A 20,262-nucleotide genomic window follows, 5' to 3' on the forward strand; every position below is an offset into this window, starting at 1 on the left:
TCACTCTGGCATATCACGTTGTAAAGAATCAGTCTTAACAGGCCAGTGCAGCAACTCTTCCCCCAAACAGAAGCTGACAGCTGTACAGACGCAGCTATTGTGTGAGTGCTCACCTTAGTTCCAGTAATTAACACCCTATCTTCCCAACGGTTAGACGAAGTGCATCGACTTTGTCTAACCAGCAACAAATAAGAGATCCACACTCGATTATAGCACATGCCAATCTACCTGGAAGCAGCCAGTTGCTTTGGAACGGCCTGGCAGAGCTTGTATGACACCTTTAATAGGATGGAGATCTCACCCTGCAGAACAATAAATATTCCCATCAATCAAACGCACACCATGTTGATGCACTGAATGATGTGTGATACAAAAAATTACTTTTATTGTTGCATTAATGTCGAACATCGTCATACAAATCACATTCTTTTAGAATAAAAGAAAATCCAAATAATAACAGTACCTGTCTCTTCTAATCTTTCTTTCTAAATACTCAGCCGTGTAATGAATCCCTCTTGTTTAAAGTGTACACTAGCTATTCAGAAAAATAATTAGTCATTAGATTCACTTTAACAAAATGCCTAATTTCAACACAATGGTTAAAATATTGACTGATCTTGCTTTGGGAGGGGGAATAATAAAAATAAAAGAAATCCCTTTTTTAAATGACAACATGTAGTTTCTTAAAAAATAATGATAAGCAAAACAAAATAAAGCAAATAATGAAATCTATGGAAGAGTAGTAATACACAAATCTAGAAATTATAGTACCCATTTTCATTTGCTACAGGACACCTAACAGTCATTTGTTTAGGAAGTGCAAAACAGAAAATGAAAGAGAACGACGACTGGTTTTTGGCACAACATTAATGGTGGGGCTACTGGTCTGCATCGAACACACAACTTGAAAGAAAAAAAAGAAAAGAAGAAAAATAAATAAATATCATTGAAAAAAAACACTAACATTTAAACAGATTTACTGTAAGAAAACCATTTCAGGTTTACCCTGAAAGTTTTCTGATGATTTTTTTAGTGGATATTACATATAAAAGTGACTGACAAACATACGCAAACATAAACATTAATTCTCTCTCACACACAAACATGCTAATATTTGCTATGACACGACAGCTCTGTCACACTCCCATAGGCCAATGGCCTAGTAAAAATACAGTAAATATATTTCTCTATATTTAGATGAAATTGCATACATACACATGCATGTGTGCTTGTACTTCAATTCGTATGCACGAGTACAAGTGTTACATGGGATATTCTCTTTAAATATAAGCTCTGCTATGAGAATGCTAAGAGATCTCATAGAACACAGTGGTCTGTCTAGCCCTGGAGTGCAATCTGGGAAATTTTAGTGTTAATACCAGGCTTTCACCTCATGCCATTGTCAAACGCTCAGTAGATCTCCAAAGGCACTTCCATTTGGCCCGTAGAAACCATTTAACTACTGTCTGTCTCAGCCCAATAGAGAAGCACTATGATTCAAACCGACTCTCACTGACATCTATACATCTAACTTCGCTACAAAATTACTCTGAAACCACAAAACGAGTATTCAGTCCTTGAGCGTGTGAGGGTGACACACCATTTAGGTAAAACTGATTTCGGGAACAGAATTGATTTTTACATTTTTTAGGAAGGGGGTGTGGAATTCATATAAGCAATAGTTGATCCAAATTTGAAAGTTCAGTCATCATTTACTCACCCTCATGTCATTCCAAGCAAATATGACTTTGTTCTGTAGAACACAAAATAATTTCTAAGGGTCCGTTCACACCGAATACATATTTTGTGCATCTGCACAGTGGAAATAGTTTTTCTATGTAAATATGCATTAAACAACTCCACATCTGGCTGTTTTTTTTTTCTGATTCTCGTGCAGGAATAACGTTATTTTTAAACTTGGTGTCAAGGTTAAACCTCTTCAACACTTTGGACCCGCCGGTGCATCCAAAATGGGGTGCTATATCACGAAAAATGTTTACACTTAAACTGATCAAGTCCCCGTATACAGAAGTCAGGCATCTGTGGTATCATTTGAAAGTATAGAATCTAATTCACCATCACTTAAACATTTATGTTACTGAAAATAACAAAACAAGGCCTATATCGACAGTTAATTACAAATTTACATCATTGCAAAAGGGAGGATCTCAGCTTTCTAATGACACCTAGACTGAGCTTCTAGTCCACTCAGAGGCCTAGATATTCTATGAAAAATGAGGGTGGTGCATGCACTGAAAATGAGACTGAATGTCTATAAACGTGCACATCTGCAAAGACTAAAATGCATTATAGCGCCACCTACATTTCAGATCAGCAGTTAGTCCACAGAATGTGTGAATGGTGAGCTTTTAAATTTGAGTGGGAAAAATTGCTTGAGGCAGTCCAAAAATGCTTCAGAGTTGAAGAGGTAAAAAAGCATCTCGTGACACTGCAGCTTTTTAGTGTAAGAATGTATTCAACCGCCAACTAAGCTTTTCTTTTCCAGACAATGAAAGTAAATGGGGACTTACTAGGTATATAACAATTATACATTTCAGTCTGATCCCTGCATTAAGTTATCATGTGACCAGACAAAGACAGAATCTGCACACTTTTATTTTTGCCCTTTTCTGCATTGTTTTTGTTGGAAAATCTGCAGCATCCTGCTGAATTGATTCAAACTGGTAAAATGTCTTGACTAAGTTGAGAGTACTGCAGTCTTATAAAGGCAGCTGGCAACCATATCAAACTAGCAAAAATATTTAATAAACATGCAAAGGGTTTGGGATGTGTGAATGATGGGTGTCCCAAGTCTGCAGCGTTTTCTGTATGGGCCTGCATATGACTTCTTAAGACTTGTATAATGTTACAGTCACATGGACTACTTTTCTGGAGATTTTTGGTGCAGTTTTTAATTTGAAAGCCACAGTCCCAATTCATTATCATTGTATGAAAAAGGGTAGCTCAGACATTCTGCAAAATATGCTATTTTGCTTTTCACTGAAGAAAGAAAATCAAAGATTTTGGAATGACATTAGGGTGAGTAAAAAATGATAGATTAAAATTTTGGGGTGAACTATTTCTTTACGAAAACATTAGGAGTACACATTCAAGCAGACGTTAAACAATTCACCGACTGATTTCTTTGTAAACGAGTGTCTCAAATGCAGCATTGCTAAAACATTAATCTGTCCATCAGGAAGACCAATGAAAATGAACAAATATTTCAGTGCTATTGTCTTGCATCTGTATACATAAACACATGTGAGCGAGTGCACGCATACAAAACACACACACACACACACACACACACACACACACACACAGGCACCCATATACAAATAAGAGTGTTACAATTTATAACAATAAAAATGAATTGTGACAAAAAAAATCTATGATCTATCTTAATGTGACGCTTGAAACGTTAGTGTACCATTGCGTGTGGTGTGTATAAAGTCTAGTGTTTGTAAGCTCAGGTGAGAGGCAGTACTGTCTATCACAGTAACTGTCTCAGACCCCTATGGAGAGCCCAGCGGAGTCCACAGCACTTTACTCTGTTCCTGATCGACAATAGTCACAATCTGAGTGCAAATGTAGGGCAAGGTGCCTCCTTGAACAATACCTAGAAGAGAATAAAAATGTGTTGAAAAATACACACCAGTTCATTCTGTTCATCAATATCAGAGTCCTGCTGATTGGTACACAAGTTTATATTGTCAAGTGATTTGTCTGTCCACAACGAAAGTAAAAACGTTGAGTGACACATTTGAGGATTTTGAAAAATGTAAGTTACAGAAATGTTATAATGTAAAATAAGGAATATTTCAGAATCTGCAAGTCTACTATTTCTAGGTCACTAATTGGATAAGCAAATGTGTGACATTGACCATGTTAATTCCTCAGATTGCTTCTACTGAAGCACATGCTCAAATCATACTGGATAACATGGATCATCAGGTTTTGCACAAACTACACCAGCTCGAGTGCATGCTGCCATTAAAGTAAAAGAGGAACATTCTAAATACAAAGAACATCTGAAATCCATGTTATAGTAGCTCACCTAAAAATTAAAAGTCTTTCATCATTTACTCACCCTCATGCCATCTCAAACTCAGCATGACTTTTTCTGTGAACCACAAACAAATTGTTTTGAAAGAGATATTTTGTGCGCGTTTGTCCATACAATGCAAGACAATGGTATCGTAAAGGCAGCATAAAGGATACCCATATGACTCAAGTGGTTAAAGAGGTAGGTGATACACAGACCAAAATGTGACTCCTTTCTCAATATATTGTAAATCATGACATCTGCAGTCTCCTTGGCACATTCATGAGAGAAGCTCGTTCACACTTCCTAATGCTGGACATTTGCCCAGAGCATGTTTAAAGTACATGTACAGTTACATTTTGGTCTGTTGCTCACCAAAAGCGACTGTCTCGCTTCAGAAGACACGGATTTCACCACTCGTCGTATGAACCTTCATGTCAATTGTGGAGCTTGAAAGTTCTGAACCCCAATGACTTGCATTATATGTACAAAAACACATCATATATCCTCTAAGAAGAAAGTAAATCATACAAGTTTAAAAAGGCATATGGGTAAATAAATAATGAGAGGTTTTTGGTGAACTACTTAATTTTTCAATTGAACAATCAAATTGTTATGCTGATAGCATATTTTATAAATAAATAAATTGTATTAATAGCTGAATAGAAGTCTCACACTTTTACACTTCACTGTATTTGATGTTTAATATTAATAGATATTAATATGTCGAGCGGGATATTGGACTAATGAGTTTTCACTATGAGTGGGGCAACCAATCATGACATGACAGAAATAGTAACCAAGCAACCTTCAAAACTCAGATTCACATGGATTTATTGCATTGCACCTGGTTAAGACACAGGCAGAGTAAGTATCAAGTGAAAAACTAAATAAAGACAAAAATGAATCAAACTCCAAACCTGTGAAAAATGTGCTATACTCCTGCTCTATCTTCTGTGCAATCTCATACTGTTCCTTGGAATGTTTTTGAGAGACCTTATCTCGCAGATAAACTGGATCCTTCTGCTCTCTACAAGAAGAAACAAAAACAGTAATTCACACTTTATCAAGAATAACTAGATTGCAAGAGTAAGCCAGCACAATGAAACAGTGATATTGCTCTTCTGAGATAATGTGGTTAAAGCAGTAACCTTTTGGACAGGTGTTATTAAACAATAGCAAGGCAAAATGAAGAAATCAGCTGTTTAACACTAAAACTCTGAATTCAAGTATGCGGTTTCATTGAGAAGCAGATTTCTGCATGGAAAAGATTCCTGTAAGCACATTGCTGTGACAGATGCTGTCTGTGTGTGAGTGTGTTAGGGTTGGGAGATATAGATATATACAGTATTAGGCTATTATACAGAAAAATGTTTGTATTAGGGCTGCCAATCGATTACAATTTCTAATTGAATTAATTACATGGTATGCCGATTAATTAATTGCATACATAAATATTTGCTGAGAAAGCCCCTTAAATACTAATTCAATATATAATGATTAAATAATTATAAAGTTATTTTAAAATAATTTTATATATATATATATATACACTCACCTAAAGGATTATTAGGAACACCATACTAATACTGTGTCTGACCCCTTTCACCTTCAGAACTGCCTTAATTCTACGTGGCATTGATTCAACAAGGTGCTGAAAGCATTCTTTAGAAATGTTGGCCCATATTGATAGGATAGCATCTTGCAGTTGATGGAGATTTGTGGGATGCACATCCAGGGCACGAAGCTCCTGTTCCACCACATCCCAAAGATGCTCTATTGGGTTGAGATCTGGTGACTGTGGGGGCCATTTTAGTACAGTGAACTCATTGTCATGTTCAAGAAACCAATTTGAAATGATTCAAGCTATTTTTTTTTTTTTTTTAAGCACACAAGTGAATTATTCAAAAAGACAATACAAAAAGTGGTTTTAGAATGCAATATATAGTTTATTTCCATATTATTGAACATGAGCAATCATTGGCATACAGTTCACAGCAATCCATTTTGTAATAAAATTTGTCAATCAGTCTGAGATTTATTATATGAACTTGTCTAAGGATGTTTCAATGTACACCTGTGACAGACTGGAACTTTTGCATTTTGTCATACACATAACGTTTTTAGGTCACGGTGGCGAGTTAAACGAAGTTTGAAAAAAAACAAAAAAAAACCAAAACACTTCTTGAGATGCCTGTCTTCGGATTTGCACTTTGTGTTGTCTGCTCTCGGTAAGTGTGGTCTGTGTAAGCTGCGCATTGCTTTTACATCGAGTTTCGCTTACTACCCCCTAGAGAAAACAGTTGGTATTTCAATTGCTCATATGGAAAGAAAATTCCTTATTACGGCCCGGAGACATGATTAGTTGCGTTAATTTGAACTTTATTTTTCATTTAATTAATTGCACTGAATTAACACATTAAATCGACAGCCCCAGTATATATATTCTGTACACACACACACACAGTATATAAATTTGAACGTTCTGACAATATTCAATATATCAAGTATATATGTATATTTCAATATTTATAATGCCTTTAAAGAGAAACTATCATTTCAACCATCAACAATCACTGTTACAAGTAAAGGCCAGTTTATACTTCTGTGTCGAACCTATGCCGTAGGCTCGGCATAGTAGCCAACATGAGGTTTACATTCATACAGTACCTATAGAAAATCATCATACCCTTTGGAATAGTCTTTTTTTTTTTTGTCTTACAGCCTAATATCAAAACCCATTAAAATAAATAAATAAATCAGCTTTATCTACAAATTTTGTCATACAACATTCAAGTCACGGATTTATAAAAGATGAAAAATAAAAGGGTTTGAAAAGTGATCATACCCCTGGATTTAATTTCCGTAAGTCTGTTTGGATAGGTCTCTACAATCTTCACACACTTAGATTGGGGAATATTTGCCCATTCTTCCTTGCAGAATTGTTCGAGTTGATTCAAACTGCGGGGTGAGCGGCAATGGACTGCTGTCTTTAAGTACATCCACAGGTATTCTACTGGATTTAGGTCTGGGCTCTGACTTGGACACTCAAGGACTTTGACCTTCCAATCCCTAAGCCACTGCACTGTTTTTTTTTTGGCAGTGTGTTTAAGGTCATTGTCCTGCTGAAAGGTGAACCACCTGCCCATCTTCAGTTGCCGAGCAGAGGGCCACAAATTATCCTCAAGAATCTGGATGTACATGGCAGCATACATTTTCCCTTCAATCCTAACCAATTGCCCAGTCCCCAGTGATAATGTTGCCACCACCATGCTTCAAAGTAGATATGGTATGTTCTGTGTGGTGTGATGTGTTTGGTTGTCTCCAAATATAGTGCTTTGAGTTCAGTCCAAAAAGTTAAATACTGCCTCTCACCTGAGCTTACAAAAATTGGCCAAATCCATAAAGCTGGATTTGTTTTAGTAGCAAGACAAAAAAAAAGTGACTATTCCAAAAGTGTTATGATGATTTTCTATAGGCACTGTAGTTCTGTGTTGGTGTGTCTGTGTCGTTCTTTGAGTACATAGCTAAAGTGCTAAATGTCTTAAATTCTGAAATAATGATACATTTCATAAATGAAGGCAATGTAATTTGTGGATTCAAAAGTATGCATTCAATTATTGTAGCAATTGAGTTTGGCATTCTTAAAAGTCTTGAAAAAATAAATAACTACTCATTAACTACTCACATAACACAAGATGGGGTTCGTTTTAAAGCTTAGAGGGTAAGCAACTCTTAAAAGGTGCTTTTTAAAGTTCTGTTTTAATAGCTTATGAAATTTGATGAATTATGAATATTTATTGTAAACCATACAGTCAAAACCTTGTAAAGATCAGAGCGTACAAACTACAGTATACGATGTAAAAACCCAGAGTACAAAGCAGTTTACAAGTTGTAAACAGATGTAAACCCAGAGTACAAAGCAGTTTACAAGTTGTAAACAGATGTGTCTTGACGCGTTTTCGCTTGTAACTTCATGAAACAAAGAACATGTAGTCTACAGCGCAGGTTCAAAGCAGAAGTATAAACCAGCCTTTCTATTCAAAATGTTGGTATAACTTCACAATAAGGTTGTATTACTTGACATTAGTCAAGTACATTTTTTAACATGAACCAACAACGAACCACACTTTAACAATAACCAAGATTAAGGGCTGTAGATTTTAACATATACTAATACAATTGTAAATTTAAAGATGTATATGTTAACACTAGTTAATGCAAAGAATATTGTGCAATGTTAGTTCATGATACCTATTTTACATATGTTAAAATAGAACCCTATTGTAAAGTGTTACCAAAATGCTTAAATGCAAGATGGAATATTCAGAACTAATGTAACAATACATTGTAATACACAGCAATATTTAGCAATATACTGTTACGAAAACATCAACACATGGAAAATCTAACATGACATGAATTTCTGGAGTGACGAATTGCTGAAACTGAATTAAGAATCTATTCACTTAAATAGACATGCTGTTTGTACTGATTTACAGAAACAAACTTATCAAATTTAGCTACTGCAGAGCAGCTATTAAAACATCTAAAAATATGCTCTTTAGGAAACTTAAGGGCCAAATAAAAGCACATTTAAATTACTGACATTTTCAAAAAGTTGCTTAATATTATACTAGCAGCAAAATTGTCACAAATATATTCAGAATTTTCAATATATAATGCAGCCCTAGTGCATGTACAGTATATGGGTTTTCTTAGAAGGCAGCATTGACCTTTTTCTTCTAGGTCTATTTCACCATTTACATATACATTTATGTTCTTGGTAGACGCTTTCTTATTAAAGCAATTTACAAGAAATCCAAGAAGCAATTAAGTCAATGAGCATCACGTGATGTCATAATTCAAAAGTGCTAATGAGTGCAGAACTGATTAACTTGGGATGCCTTTTTATAATGTAGGTGCTAGTCAGCAATTCAAAGACTACCTGAGTTAATCCCCAGTGTGATGGATTCGAGGCTTGATTTTCTAATGCTTCTGGGAAATCACCAATTTAAAACACTCTGTTGGGACGACTTTGCACCCTTAGCGATTTGACAACTATGCACAGAAGCAATGAAAAGACCTGAAGGCATGGTTATGCAGAACTATCAGGAGAAAGAAGCTGGGATTTATTGTCCTTTTAAGTGTGCAACCCCTAGAGATCTATCTGTACAGTATGGAGTGAACCTGTGATATGCATATTAAACACTACAGTGTCTGCTTTAAATTTCCTTGTGTGATAAACTGGGCTGGGGATCTCACAAAGCATTCAGCAGTGTACGACCTTGAGAAAAAGCAAGGGTGGGGGGGTTGCTGCCTACACAATGCCTTGTACTGTATAACCATTTTACATTAGGGCCAAAGGGAGCCAATATATTTATCTATTTAACTGCAGTTCTTCTTAGTTAACTGCAAACTATACAGTAAAAACAACAGCTTCCATTTCCCAAATGACTCCAGTTCCCAAAGGGAGATCACACAGGAACATCTTGGCATAATCTGTGCCAAGAGGGCCTGAAACAGTGTGTGTGTGTGTGGGGGGAGGGTCCACAAGGACACCCAAGAGCATAGCTGGCTCTTTAACTCACTGTCAAGCTGAAATAGGTCTACCCACTGTCTTTATTTTGATAACATGAGAAATACAGTAGAGATGGGAATCGTGAGCAATTTTAATGATTTTGGTTGCGATTACACTTAATGATTCTGATTCATTACTGACAATTTGAGGAAGCTCTTCTTAAAAACAAAAATACAAAAAATCAATTAAAATGTTTTATTATAGTTGCTATTATTACAGCAAAACTCTGATCTAAATGTACTGTATGTTAAATATGAACATATGAACAACCAGTTCAAGATTATATTGAACTTTAAGTACAATGTTTATTTGGAGTCGGATATTACCGAAACTATTGACTGGTTTAGTAAGCGAGTCTGCTTTGACAGACTGGGCGGGCAAATGAGTAGTTTAATACCAGTGAGTTCACCTGTGACTCCTCTGTGGGTTGTTTTGGCAGATTCATTAAAAAGAACTGGAGTCAACCATATGCAAATAGTACTACACCAGTGGCACTGTATGTTTGTTGTCACGTGCAACCATTATTTTTATTTGGCATAATTCTAGCCATAATTCTGTATTTCTGTCTCATCATATTCAATTCACTGTCCAGTATTTTACAGTGCATCCAGAAAGTATTCACAGCACTTCACTTTTTCCACATTTTGTTATGTTACAGCCTTATTCAAAAATTTATTAAATTCATTATTTTCCTCAAAATTCTACAAACAATACCCCATAATGACAACATGAAAGCAGTTTGTTTGAAATCTTTGCTCCCTCGGAGGCCTACAGACAATTCCTTGGACTTCATGGCTCGGTTTGTGCTCTGACATGCACTGTTAACTGTGGGACCTTACATTGTCCTCATGTCCAATCAACTGAATTTACCACAGGTGGACTCCAATCAAGTTGTAGAAACATCTCAAGGATGATCAGTGGAAACAGGATGCACCTGAGCTCAATTTTGAGTGTCATTGCAAAGGCTCTGAATACTTACGTTCAATGTGATTTTTAATACATTTGCAAATTTCTTTCATGTTGTCATTATGGGGTAATATTTGTAGAATTTGTAGGAAAATAATTAATTTAATCCACTTTGGAATAAGGCTGTAACATAAAATGTGGAAAAATTAAAGCGCTGTGAATACTTTCCGGATGCACTGTATTACAAATGTTTAGTCTGCATCAGCGGATGAATGCTGGCATTCAAGAAATGTTCTGAACACGTTTTGTTCTCGATTCCCAACCAAACACTAGAGAAGGAAGCATGTGTGAAGAGGGATGTGGACACTTACTTTATCTGCTTTGCGTTTTTGTAGCGGATGAAAATGACGATTGGGTAAATATGAACGCTGTGAAGCCGTTCGATTGCGTGAGGTGCAATGTCAAGCAAACAGTGACAATCCTACAAGAGAGAATGACAGCAAAGAACAGGTCTGAGTCATGTACACATATACAGCATGTGCAAACAGAGAAACAGGAGCTTAGTTACTGCAAACACAACTAACAAACATGAACAAGGGATGCAACTATATGAAAATGTGTGGCTGATACAGTTACCGATCTTTAACAAAAAAAAACAAAGGCCAAAACCTATATTTTACCACTTACCTTATTTTGTCATCAGATCACTGTTTAACTTTGAAATGATGCTATAGAAATGTACAAGAGGTACAAATGTTTCTTTTTCACTGTTCTAACAACAAATAATTTCCATTAAACATTGAATCTGTTAAACACATCACAGGCTAAAATTTTTAAGAGAGCCACAATGAAAGATAAATAGAACATAAAAAAAAAGAAAAACATAATATGATAAACATGATGATTGATATAAAAAGGTCATTTCTTTCTTCTAAAACATGCACTTAAGTTCTTGCAACAAAAAAAAAGAAGAAAAAAAAGAAACATACATTTTACTGTACATGATGGAACATTATAAAATCATACTATGCATATGTTGGGCAATTCCATGGAATTGTCAACAACACCATCGAAAAATAAAAAGTGTAAACCAAAGGCCCCTATAAATCCTGAATTATAGTGGTATAATGGATAATGCCATCCAGACCACTAAAGGGTGCCGCTTGCTCACACAGTGCTGACTGAAGCACTGTATGCGGATAAGCCTCAGTGCTTCTCAGCCTTTTAAGGTTTGGTAATCGTGGAAATTGCGATTGCAATCTTAAAAGGATAGGACACCCAAAAATGAAAATTCTCTGATAATTTACTCAACCTCATGCCATCTAAGATGTGTATGGCTTTCTTTCTTCTGCAAAACACATAAGCGCGATGGCACTTGAACTTAAGCGTAAAAGAGACACAACCCATGAGTTGAAGAAATGTGATAAAGCACTTGCGTCAGAGAAGACTTGTGTAAATTCTGCCATTCGTCAACGCCTAACTGAAAGTGATCTTTTATAAGTGCTTAAATATCGTTCTTTTTCGCATACAAAGTGATTGATTTGCTTTAGAAAACATTAATGTCATTGCTGGAGATAGGATAGATTACTCTTATGCTGACTATCTGTGCTTTTTGGACCTACAAATTTCTAATCACCATCCTCTCACATTCTAAGGACCTGCTGAGCCTGGATCTTTTTCTACAAATCTTCAAAAGTGTTTTGCAAAAGAAAGTCATACACATGTCAGGTGGCATGAGGGAGTGTAAATTATTAGAGAATTTTACATTTTGGGTGAACTATCCCTTTAATTCAATCAATCATGCAGCATTAATGGATATCATAATGATATCTCAGAAGTCAAAGTCTGCTTGTTTCAAAGCATTTTTGGATGGTTTCCCTCATCATGTAGCCTTTAGGCAAGTACCATTTTCATAACCGTCAAGTCTGTTTATGGCAGGGTTTTTTCTGCATTAACATAAGAATGATGAAAATATACAAGTTAAACATTACATGTTAATAGGAGTGCCAACCCCTCTACATATTGTGGCTATTATTATTTCTGGAGAGTTTATACAAAGTATGTAACTAATTAAAAATATGCTCAGCAGGGTCGTAGACAAACCTTTTCTGTGATCTCTTTGATAGAGGCTACAGTAGTCACATCAAAATGGCCACTCCTCCGTTTATAGTCGATGAAGAGAAAGTCTTTCACTCCACGCTCGATGGCCTGCTGAGAAGCCTTCATAACCTCTGAATGAGCAGAACAAACACAGGTCACTCATCAGATCACTCATATTGAATAGCCTAATTAGAGGTAAACCAATATGATTGTTCCATTGCTGATACTTCACTGCAGTAATACAGAGTTTTCAAACAGAGTAGTTTTGTTTTTACATTTCTATGTGGTCTACTACAGATAATCATATAAAACTAAAATAAAAATACACATTTATTTTGCTTAGGGCAATTGCAAAAGTTCTTATGTGCAAGATAGTAGAACAAAGCAGCAAACCTTTGGATGACTGAAAAGTCATCTTCAGTTATTTGCGGTCATTCTCTGAGATATAGAATTATTACGCTGTTACGTGTATTCTGGAGATTGTATTAACCGTATACAAGTGCTGACGACTAGTTTGTAAACTAGATGTTTGTAAACAGTTTTCTAGAATTAGGAAGCTCATTTAACAACAGATAATGACAAAAACATTTTTACAAAAAAATGTACTAAATTCCACCACATTATTTATGAACTATGCTATCGGTAGATTTTGGAACAGACACAAACACTTCTGTTAATCATCCAGATGGGTAAATTTTTTGTCCGATGTTGCTTCTTAAAATATTGTCTGACTTACTGTCCATACCAATACATTGTTATATCTCTACTTAAATATGATGTGGAGGGGATATGGATATTTACCAAGCACACATCTATTGAATTTCTCTGGAGATTCTTTGATCAGCATGTCTTTAACTGGATCCACCAGTGGGCCCAATATAAGCACCGGTCTGGGAGAAGTGCAATCAATCTTCTGCACTCTCTGATAGGCCAGACTCACACAGTCTGCCCACACCCAAAAAACACAAAATCAACATCAAACCCAAGATCTATAAACAGTAATTTCAACGGTGTTGTATTATGGAATACTGGAGGGTTTCTCACCATCTAAGAATGGAAGAGAGTCTGTGCTGATGGCGTCCAAGGCTACCACATCTTTGCCATCTTTCGAGCTGCTGCGTTTGTGCTTCTGTTTCCTGCGGAAGAAGGATCTACGTGCGGCTGCAGAGAGGGTCTTACTGGAGCCCGCCTCGTCCTTCAGTTCAGTCATACTGTGTCTGCTGTAAAACTCCTGGTCCATCCTACAGAGCAACATATTCCAGCACTGAGAACACTTAAAACCACAACTGCCTGCACAGCCAAAATAAACAAATAAATAAATAAAAATAATATATTTTTATTTTGTCCTAATTAACATTAAATTACAGAAACATTCTTACAACAAGATACATTTGAAAGAAGACTTGTTTTGAGAGAATATTTAGAGAATCTTATTTTTTATTATTGAAATGGCATTTTTTTCTTCTTGTTTTAAGCATAGGTTTCACAAAATGTATTCAGGTTTATACTTATGAAAAAAACACTTAATTAAAATTTCCATGCATCCATCCTCTATAACCGCTTGTCCTAGGCAGGGTCGTGGGTAGCGCTGGAGCCATAACTCTCACACCGAAGGCAGGTAAACAACCTGGACAGGTGACCAATCCATCGCAGGGCAACACACGCAGACATACACATTCACACTCTCACACCTACGGGCAATTTAGGGTCTCCAATTAACTTAATCTGCATGTCTTTTTGGACTGTGGGGGAAACTGGAGCACCCGGAGGAAACCCACGCAAACATGGGGAGAACGTGCAAACTCCACACAGAAAGGCCAGTTCAGCCGGGACTCAAACCCGGGACCTTCTTGCTGTGAGGCCACCGTGCCACCCTTAATTTAAGATATATCCAGAGAAAATATGTCTTCATGTCTTGTGCAAATTTGCTTTGCAACTAAATGTGTCTTTTTTAAAGGTGTTTAGATAAGACAAAAATTATTCAGCAGTCCTGTGTATGTTCTGGCATCATTTACCATGGCCATGTGTGCTGATCCCTATTTAAGTTTTTTTCCCATTAAAAACTAGCCATGTACAAAATGCTGAGCTGACTCAAAATAGACTAAGCACAATTGTCCCATCATTAAATAAAAGTCTAAAGTGGTGTTCACGAATACAGCGATTTGCAGCGTCAGTATGTGCCAAAAAATATGATGTCAGGAATTGACAGCATTCTGTGAGTTTGTTTCATGCAATGTATTTGTTTCTGATATGATCAATTTATCTAAATACTTTCCCACTCCAGAATGTTAGTGTATGTACTAGTATTATGCCACATAATTTTAGTGGCAAAGAAACTTCATTGTCAAATTTAGGGCTGTAAGTAATGATTACTATGATGATTGATTATTTCTTTGATTATCCAATTAAATGCATAGAAAAAGCTCATTTTTCTTTCCTGTATTTTATTCAAATGTATTTATAAAAAAAACGTAACAATTAATTTAACAATTCATCTCAAGATTTAGTTTGATTTAGATACTTACGATACTTTAAATAAAGACTGAATCAAGAAAAGTTAAGTCTGATTGTTTGTTTTAATTACTTTTAATACATACACTGATCAGCCACAAAATTAAAACCACCTTCCTAATATTTTGTAGGTTCCCATCATGCCGCCAAAACAGCGCCAACCTGCATCTCAGAATTGCATTCTGAGTTAACGTAGACTTTGTCAGTTCAAACCAGTCTCGCCCTTATCTGTTGACCTATATCCTCAAGGCATTTCCGTCCACAGAATTGCCCCTTTTGTTTTTGGCACCATTCGGAGTAAATTCTAGAGACTGTTGTGTGTGGATATCCCTGGAGATCAGCAGTTACAGAAATATTCAGTTGCATCAGGCTTAAGCACTCTTAAGCCTGATGCAACAACATGTCCACATTAAACGGTATGCTTGTGATATTCTTAGAAAGTGCTCCCATGTGCAACATTTGTGTCTGTCATTTTTCAAACAAATTATCATGAAGAACTGTTGCTTCCGCATCTGAGACGTCAATCCACACATTTTATCATGTGGCTTGTTGAGAACGTTACCGCAGAGACAGTAAGACGTTGGAGGCAAACGTGTGTGGAGGCCCACTCCCACATCCATGCACAACTCACCACGCGCCCCACCAAGAGCAAGAACCACATTAGTGACCACGAGGAGGTTACCCCATGTGAATTTACCCTCCCTAGCAACCGGGACAATTTGTATTGCTTAGGAGACCTGGCTGGAGTCACTAGGCATGCTCTGGATTCGAACTCGTGACTCCAGAGGTGGTAGTCAGCTGGGCTACCCAGGCCCCCAAATAATATCTTATTTTTACTGGAAATGTATCTAGTTTGTGATCTGATTTCCACAAGTTATGGCGAGTTGTGAAGCCCACCCATTATTATGGCAAACACTATAGTGACTTGATAAAATTGTTGCATGTGACATAAGGAAGTGACTCACATATATTTGCTTGGGATCTGCCCTCTTTGAATTTTTTGTGCATTTTCATCAAGTTGCCAGGCCATCCAGGTGCCGAAGTTGCCATTTGGTAGCGTGTCATCCACATACAGGATGTCATCTTTCTTGAAAGAGAGGTCAAGCTCTGTCTCAGCCACTCGATCATAAAGTGCTCTGGGAGAGAAAAAGGAAATTAATAATTTAATATGTGACAGTATAATACATTAGCAAATTATAATGTCTCGGATATCCAAGATGATTGAAAAGAGTGCAGGAGGCAAAGGGAAATAAAGAAGGAAAGAATGAAAAATTTAGAAAGCAGTTGGGTCAAAGCTGATCCTCCATTTCTGGAGTGGCATAAGGCAACTTTTAACACCGATACATAACTTTAAATCCCTGGTGGTTTGCGACATGTGGATTGATATAGATTATTTACTGTGGGAGACATCATAGGAGCACAGGCAGAAAATGAAACTGCAACAGCTGCAGGCCAAAGAATTTCATTTGCAAAGACAAACACGGCTATTTCTGCACAGCCCTCTTCCACTATTTTTCCAATGCGCAGACACAATGTATCTCTGTCTCGAACAGTCTAATTACCACGGCTACCATTATAGAACACAAATTAAGGGGATTTGGTGATATAATCTTGATGATGAGATACAATATCTCACCCTTCATCTTAAACATATTTAAAGAGATCAAAAGATTCCCATTGCTGCACTTTTCTCACATATCTAAATTTAGAGACACAAGGCCCAACGCTGGCATTTGATTATAGAGAATTCATAAGTGGCTATGTATGGTATGTGTCTAAGACATGATTTGTGATGAGAGAATGCTGTACCTCATAAAGAATCCATCTCCAGGAGTGTCTTTCACTATGTTGAACTCATCAAGATGTTGCTGGACTCTGAACGTGACTGTTTCCACTGGCTTAAGCATTTCCAGGTATGCCTCCTCCACAGTCTTATTCTTCATATTAACTGAGCCATACTGGATGAAGTGAGAAAGAAATAAATAAATAAGTGTTGTTGCCTAGGGCTGGCTCACGTCTGAGTATATCTGTGCCAGGAATGGGATATTACCAAATCATAAAATGCTGTATTTACAAAAGAAACAGTATATTCAAAGTACAAGAAAAAGGTATAGGGCTGGACTTGGTTCTATCCAAGAGGAAATTTAAGTTTGTAGTTAATTATAGCACTTTTACCTCTAGTATCATGTCTCCAGGCATGAGAGCATCGACTCCTCTGGCAGGACTGTCCTCTTCAAGTCTCTGCACAAAGATCCCGCGCAGGTTTCCTCCACACAACTGAACACCCAGCTCCACCTGAGTCTTCCTCACGGTCACCAAACGAGGCTCCGGAAATTTCTTCGCACTCTCAGATGACATTCTAAAGTAAGTGATACAGAAAGAATTTATTATCCAGCGTCATTTGCTTTTTTATTGTGTTGCCCTGGCCCTGTTCCAAACCTAGTGATCCAAAAATCTCATCCAAGATGGCAGACAAAGCGAGACAAATGTTAAAACATAAATACACTTCTGTTTCACTCAAAAGTGAATTGGAAAACTTTACCCAATATTTGAGTGTGCTATGATGTTTATACCTATTAAGGTAATCCATTGTGAGGTTAGCAACATGCTAATGCCAAACTGTTTATACCAATAGGGCGTTAAGTCTTCTGTGTGCTTTGAATGAGGAGGACTATTTTATGACACGCAGAGTTGCTGCATGTGTAGAGGGTTCCAAATTGGTGTAAAGTCCAAGTCCCTTTCAAGGCAAGTCAGTCCACTCAGCAGCCATCTTGGGAAAGGTCCCAGGCAGCCATTTTACGCACTCTAGTACAGCTCCTATCTACTTGAAAGTGGAAATATCAAAAGCTCTGAGATGTGACTTATTTGTCAATAAGTGATTGCCTGCATTCTGTGACCGCTTCCTATAGGTGAACGTCACTGGACCTGTTACTGACGGCACACTGCATAAGTGTTAAGCTACAACCTGCTTAGCATTGCTTATTCTTATACGTTCATGTTTTACCATGTATTTCAGGTTTTTCCACTTTTCTACCGTTTCATCAGTGTGTATTTTTACCTGTTGCTGCTGGCGCCTAGCTCGAGTCTATATTTGTAGCCTGCTAGCTATTTTAGTATCGCTTATCTATCTGTTCATTGGAACATGAAAGGCTCTGTTTTCAGCTTTTAATACATAACATCTGGCATTTATCGGCACGCATCAGATTTTCCCATGCATTATTCTCTTATCGTGATTCAACTGCGTGCATTTTCCACATGCATCCACTTTCTATTTTTATCATGATTAAACTGGGTGCATTTTAAGTGTGCATCCGCTTTCTATTTTTATCACGATTAAACTGCGTGCATTTTACAGCGCGCACACTTTTTTCTCCTCTGTGATACAAGGATTATTGCATCGATCTCACAGCACTGCTTATCAAGAAAAACCATAACAACAAATTGCTTGAGGGATTCATATCGATGTCAAAACTACTCAGCAGCAACAACAACAACAGCAACAATCAATTGCGGTAAGTCATGGCATCTGCTCATGTTATTTCTTCCTGCATTGCATGTCACATGTTTACAATAGCTTTTTTCATCAGCAGTGAGGGATTCATATGTGATAAATGTAAGGAATTTGTCAGCTTGGCAGAGAAGTTTAATGAGTTAGAGACATAAATCCGAATGCTAGTTTTGGTCAGTGAGAAAGAGATGCCGGTAGATACTGTTTTGGATGCGGGCAGTACAGAGAACAACACACACACTTTGGTACCGGCTGTAGCGCCCACACAGCAGGGTGTTTGGGTGACGTCTCATGGCATGCTTGCTCAGCAAAGCAACACTACTCTCCCATTCCTGTTAGGGTTTCCAATCGATTCTCCCCACTCAGTGATGCACCCACTGAGAATCATGTTGAAAGAGCCCTTGTTATTGGTGATTCTATTGTAAGGAACGTGGAAATAGAGACTCCAGCCACAATTGTTAAATAAATTTTGGGTGCCAGAGCATCTGACATCAGATCAAATTTACAATGCTGGCTAATGCTAAATGTAGATTTTCTAAAATTGTTATTCATGTCGGCACTCTCTAATGATGTCCGGCTTCGCCAGTCGAAGATCACTAGAGATAATGTTAAAGAGGTGTGTGAATTTTAATATGTTCTGGTTCCCTCTCTGCTAATCGTGGTGACGAGGTTAATAGTAGATTAGTGCAACTGAATGGCTGGATGTCTGAGTGGTGTCTGGAGAATAGAATAGGATTTACAGACAATTGGAAGAGTTTTTGGGGTAGACCTGACCTGCTAAAGAGAGACTGAATCCATCCCTCCAGGGAAGGTGCCGCTCTTCTCCCTAGTAATTTGGCTCATAGTTTTAATAATGACAGTATTTGCCTAACTGGGGCCCAGGTCAGGAAGCAGACAAACTGGTTAATCTGAACATCTGCTAGCTGCCTTGAGACATCACACAGGTTACATAAACTACAACACAGAGACTGTATCACCTAGATATCACATAGAGACTGTCTATGTCTGTTCCCCAAACTACCAAATACAAAACTCTCACTAATCATTAAATTGTCAAATTTGGACAAAACAAAAAAATTCAAGATAAACATAATATGTAGGTAGGGCTACCAAAAATTTTATCTCTTTCTACCAAAGCACTAATTGTAAAAGAAATGCTTACAGATCATAGTTTGGATGCGCTCTGTTTGACTGAAACCTGGCTTAAACCAGATGAAAATATTAGTTGAAATGAATCTACTCAACCAGGTTATTGTTATAAACATGAGCCTCGTCTGAAGGAGGAGGAGGTGTTGCTACAATTTACAGTGAAGTTTTTGGTGTTACTCAGAGGACAGGATATAAATGCAAGTCTTTTGATCTAATAATGCTTAATGTGACACCGTCAGATATAAATAAAAAAAACTCTGTCATCTTTTACCCTTGCTACAGTATATAGATCACCCGGGCATTATTCTGATTTCCTTCGTGAATTTGCAATTTTTTTATCAGATCTTGTAGTAACTGTAGATAGAGCTTTAATTGTTGGTGACTTCAACATTCACATAGATTATGAAAATGACACATTGGGATTAGCATTTGTCGATATTCTCAACACTCTTGGAGTCA

At 37.1% G+C, this 20,262-nt stretch overlaps 1 protein-coding gene across 1 annotated transcript in view; it reads right to left on the minus strand.

The window, feature by feature from the left end:
* Window positions 1–368: 368 nt before the first annotated feature.
* LOC127661010 (disks large homolog 5-like) overlaps window positions 369–20,262 on the minus strand; it is a 109,522-nt gene continuing 89,628 nt past the window's right edge. Inside the window, 9 exon segments of the mRNA XM_052151535.1 lie at window positions 369–3,622; window positions 4,969–5,078; window positions 10,907–11,016; window positions 12,639–12,766; window positions 13,437–13,580; window positions 13,680–13,876; window positions 16,112–16,282; window positions 16,956–17,104; window positions 17,322–17,505. Of these exon segments, the coding sequence (XP_052007495.1) occupies window positions 3,519–3,622; window positions 4,969–5,078; window positions 10,907–11,016; window positions 12,639–12,766; window positions 13,437–13,580; window positions 13,680–13,876; window positions 16,112–16,282; window positions 16,956–17,104; window positions 17,322–17,505 (1,297 nt within the window). The 3' untranslated portion in view covers window positions 369–3,518.

This window comes from Xyrauchen texanus, chromosome 20 (assembly GCF_025860055.1).
Source record: "Xyrauchen texanus isolate HMW12.3.18 chromosome 20, RBS_HiC_50CHRs, whole genome shotgun sequence".
Classification (NCBI taxonomy): Eukaryota; Metazoa; Chordata; class Actinopteri; order Cypriniformes; family Catostomidae; genus Xyrauchen; species Xyrauchen texanus.